General features: G+C 32.5%; 1 protein-coding gene across 3 annotated transcripts in view; it reads right to left on the bottom strand.

The window, feature by feature from the left end:
- Positions 1-79: 79 nt before the first annotated feature.
- Positions 80-5,089, bottom strand: part of LOC111631586 (fat-like cadherin-related tumor suppressor homolog) — a 116,666-nt gene continuing 111,656 nt past the window's right edge. For all 3 annotated transcript variants that reach the window (XM_023375849.1, XM_023375848.1, XM_023375850.1), the window contains exon 2: positions 80-1,845. In XM_023375849.1, the coding sequence (XP_023231617.1) occupies positions 645-1,808 (1,164 nt within the window). In that variant the 5' untranslated portion in view covers positions 1,809-1,845 and the 3' untranslated portion in view covers positions 80-644. The remainder of the gene's footprint in view (positions 1,846-5,089) is intronic.

The following is a 5,089-nucleotide window of genomic DNA, read 5'->3' as shown; positions in this document are numbered from 1 at the left end:
ATTTTGTGTGTTAAAATATAATAAGCTAATTTACTTATTCATTTTAGAGGATTTTTACACCATTTTTACTCCTTTCTGTTATACTTACTGTTAGACAGTAAGGGGCCTCATATAATTTTGGGATATAAGTTTAAATCAAACCCTATATAGTTGAGAATAACTTAATTATTTTAAAATTAATATACTCAAATTTACAGACCTCATATCTAGAATATAAAGTATATAAACATACTTAAATTACATCTTATGCTTCATTTATGATGATGATACCTATTCTTGATCAAGCTAATGTTAATTAAGTTTCCTCATCTGTACAGAATAGAAGTAATAAAACTAAATCAACGACCTAACAAGAAGATTCAATTAACATCTTTGTTTTACTAAAGTTAATTTGGCATCAGTTAAGGCGAATGATATCTTGATACAGATTTACACATGCTTAAATAAGAGTTTTTCTATCATTTTAGAGTAAATAAAGGCATATTTTCACGTGTATCGTTATTTGGTAGAAGGGAAAGACTTGTTATATGTTACAACTACAGGTCAAATATACAAGTTAAGTAATGTTTAAGTGCCAGCAGTAATTAGAGGAGAGATCAAGGCTGGATCTAGTTAATGTTATATTGTAATTAAAATAAAATATTTTATGTAAAAATTAATAAACTTACCTCATAGTCACTTTGCTCAAAAACAGGAGGTTTCTCTTTATAATCAGACAATCGAACTTTAATATTTTGTGTTATGGATTTCGGAGGGGAACCACGATCAGTCGCTCTCAACGTCAATGAAAATTCTTGTTGAGAATCCAGATTTCTTTCTGCAATAATATTATATTCGTAAGGTTTACTTCCATCACTTATCCTGAAATGATTATCAGGATCTCCGTCGATGATCTCTAGTTTATCAATCTGTCCGTGAACACCACGATCCTTATCGATAACCTTGACAATTGCATAAATGTCTGCATTGCTATGACCTAAAATACTAGGAAAATGCCTAACGAGTATCTCAGGACTGTAAACGTTCACTGGAAGTACTTTAATTTTCACAGTTGCCGAACTAGCTTTGATGTCACCAGCTCGAAATTTGGGTGCTCGATCTTGAGCCAGAACTGTTAAGACGTGAGAAGATTCCTTTTGATAATCGAGAGGTCTAGTTAAGGTTAACGTTCCTTTTGTTGGGTGCACAGAAAATTGGAGAGTAGGTTGTGCCAAACTATAGTAGATCTCTCCATTGATACCAATATCAGGATCAAAGGCACTAACTTGCAAGATACTCCTATGTAGAGGAGTATCTTCTGCAACGTTCACTTCATATTCCGTAGGATAAAATAAAGGATTTAAGTCATTGGTGTCTAAAATCTTTACATAAACTTCCGTTTGCGCTTTCAGTTTCACGGATTTCCTGTACAACGAAGTGATACTAGCACGTATCTGTAACACGTACAGATCGTGATATTCCCGGTTAAGAACGGCGTGATTGCTTGTTCGAGTGCGTATCTGAAGAAACCAAAAATCTCCCACTTGACGAGCTTCTGCTTTGAAAAGTCTCTTGTCATCTCCTTCCGATATTTTGTAACGAACGATTAAAGTGGGATCCGTGACGTAAATGCCCATTTTTTCGTTGGCGATGACGTAAGTCTTTCCCACAGAATTCTCCGGTATTGTAGCGTTGTAAACTGGTTTGGTAAAATCCATATTTTCTTCCTCCTCTTGAGCAAAACTGGGTAGCCACAGCATAACCAATATCGCCAGCAACATCCACCTCCAGGATGTCCCCCTCGCTGTGTCGGACCCAAAGGAATCCATTTTGGGGTGGACGGTGCATTAGGCATTCAATTGACACCTGCAAGTAAAAAATCGAAGTTAGTGTTCGATTAAAATCATTAATTTTTATATATTCGAGACTGAAACAAGTGTCAAATGTTTTTCATTACTTTAGTCGATTTACTTTAGGTATTGATGCTATTAATTTTTGGTGGTTAAAAGTTAACGGGGTAGGGAGATAAAGAGAGTTACGTGTTATATCTCGATTATATCTGCAATTATTAAGTAAAGTAACAGATTGAAACAATACATAAAGTAATTTGATTAATCTGAAAATCAGCGAAACAACTACAAAAACATAACAGACAAACATACAGACGTGTGGCATGATAATAATTCCTTTCAAAAACAAAGATACGAGCGTGTAACGACTAGCAAAATTATGCATTTCGCCCATCGTAACCTTTAATAAGTAAGTAACAACGCGATAAGGTATATTTTTTATAATTTCTCAAACAGTTCTCAGTAAATTCCACTTATCAAACTTCAATATAACGTGCAAAAAACACGACTATAATTTAAAATTACGAGTACAGATGACAAATTAAAGTGTTGCATTAAGTACATATCTCAGTTTACAAGCAATAAATACTCGCTACAAATAAAAAGAAAGCTTATAAAACCATTCAGACGGTTAAAAACATGTCCAAAAAAATATATATATATTTGAAGTAATCGAATTTAAAGATTTAAGCGCAGCAAATGAGAAAGATTATCCTTTACGCTATCGGAAGTCATTTCGTTGCAAAGGATTGCGATAGGCACGTCCTAAGCGAAATTCCTCCTAACAAAATCTAGTATAAAACATCAGTTATCGGCAAGACATCGGGGTATAGGGACATCAATCACGGACCTGATAAACTGTAAATTCTACCCGCATGTAATAGCAGTTTGGTACTGCTGACGTCTCTCTCTCAGCAAATAACGACAGGATATGTCAGATGACTTAGAATTCTTCGTGTTCACTTAAATAAAAAAGAAAAAAATAAAGCTCCCCCCGGAAAAAAATAATAAAAAATAAACGACAGATTTAATAGAGTTGTATTAGATGGATCGAGTTTGGATTATATCTACTCTACTGCTATTGATGGTCATTCTGTGTGAAATTTCCTCTACATTGCTCTCTTGGAATTTCTTCTTTTTTGCTGGAAATTCTAGAAATTTTACGTTTGTTTTACTTATGTCAATCTTATAACACTCGGGGTGATCGTAATTAAGTGTTTAGAGCTTTGTGTACTAAGAACAATTTGGTATTCATGCTACGGTTTGGAATTTTCGAGAAAAATCTTTTACTTCAAAATTTTCAGCCACTAGGGCGGAATTTAGCGCTACTGCCACTTTAATAGGTACGTTTTCTAACGAATTTCGATATATAAAAAGAGTCGCAGAATTCTTCGACATGTGCTCACTTTCCCTGATCCTGTGATTACTTGTTAAACTCTTCTATCAACGAAGTAACACGTGTAGATAAATTTAAATGATTACATTTTGTTTCTTAACTTCCGAAATTCGTTAGGAAGCGTACATTTAGGAGATAGTAGCGACAATTTTGCCCTAGCGGCTGAATTCGAAATTAAAATTTATTCCTGAAAATCGAAACCGCATACTAGAGACCTAATTTGATTGAGATTTGAACAATAGTTCTTTCTAAAAATGCTCTGAACACTTAAATTTGTATACATGGTGATCATAGTTATTGAATTTTTATTAAAAAATCTTTGGAAAAATTGATGATTTCTTTAATAATGTGAAATCTCTTACTACTTGATGAAATTCTCTTATTGTTTTTTGATAATGAGTGGTGCTGTGGCTTGTTTACTCGATGATTCTTCTTGAAACTGGTAAATTTCTTGGTGACATAGCATATTTCCTTGATAATAATGTATGAGATTTCTTATATCTTTGTTATTGCTAATTTCCTTTGGTAATGATCGATTAAATTTCTGTTATAAGACACAAGAAAAATGTTTCTTGCTTTGAAGAAATACAGTAAAATCACTTTTCTTTCATATTTCTCCATAGAAAAAATTGAAATTTCAACCAAAATTCGAGTAATTATCATCGTAATCTCCTTACTCACAAGAAGAATTATTAAGAACTGGCGACTGTTGTATACCCAAAAAAAAATCACTAATTAAACACGAAAAAATTATAATTAATAATTTAACTTTTTAGTAGTTTAGTAATTACCAAAAAGTACAGAAAAATAAAAATTAATGGGCTCAAAGAAGAAAAAAAAATGGGTGTAAGCTAAGTTCGGGTACGGGTAAGTACGGGTGTAAGCTAATTTTGTACAGTGAAATAAATAAAAATTAATTATTTCTACGTCTTCACTCGTAAATAACAAATCAAAGTGCGGTTTTGTAGTGTCAAATTACGTTTACGAGGAATTTTAATTAATTGCACAGTTCCAATCAATCAAGAAAAAAAAATAATAGTATGTTTACACATAGATAAGTTCCCACATACACATAAAAGCGGATAAACACGAACATACACGCGAACACATTTCAGATAAACGAACAGAACAGACAAACAGACAAACTAGAAAACGCCAGCACGCATATTTTCCTATAAACTTTCCCTGTTTGGTATTCAAACACGCGAACAGATTGTCCTAAACATGTGTGAACACACACGAATCTTTCACATTAACACGGAAATAACTCGCGAACACTACATACAAGCATACATATACAAATACACAGTGCAGTAAATGCAGTATATACATGAAAATACAGTTAAAACCTCGATATAGCGACATTCCAAACAGTGCTTCCCCCGTAAATCTCTAACTGAATCTGCATTGCAAATTAGTGTAGTACATCCCTTTATATAGCACCGAAGAAAATGGCGTTAAATCGAAGTTATGCTGCAATTTATTATACTAGTACCACTTTTACATGAGTTAGAAAACTAATTTTACAGCAAAATACGTGATATAAGATGCAAACTTTATTTAATTTACGAAACAAGATAACTTGAGTACATAATGAAGTATAGTATGAAGCAAATAATTACGTTAAACCGAAGTACAGTAACACGATTACAATTTTCTTCAGAAAAAAAAAAAAACATAATTTTTGGCACTTCAAACATCGAAAAAAACAAAGATAATAAATCTATTCTTTGTTAGAAACAATGTTTAAGTATATACAAAACAACTGAAGGATGATAATTAATTTAATAAGGAGTATCTAGTCACTTACAGCAATTAATTTTAAGCATCTACACCTCTTTAAAAAATTCTAATAAAAAAAATA

The sequence above is a fragment of the Centruroides sculpturatus genome, unplaced genomic scaffold (assembly GCF_000671375.1).
Source record: "Centruroides sculpturatus isolate CEXI.00-Female unplaced genomic scaffold, Cexi_2.0 scaffold734, whole genome shotgun sequence".
Taxonomy (NCBI): Eukaryota; Metazoa; Arthropoda; class Arachnida; order Scorpiones; family Buthidae; genus Centruroides; species Centruroides sculpturatus.
The sequence above is the reverse complement of the archived record's forward strand: the minus strand, read 5'-3'. Positions and strand labels throughout refer to the sequence as shown.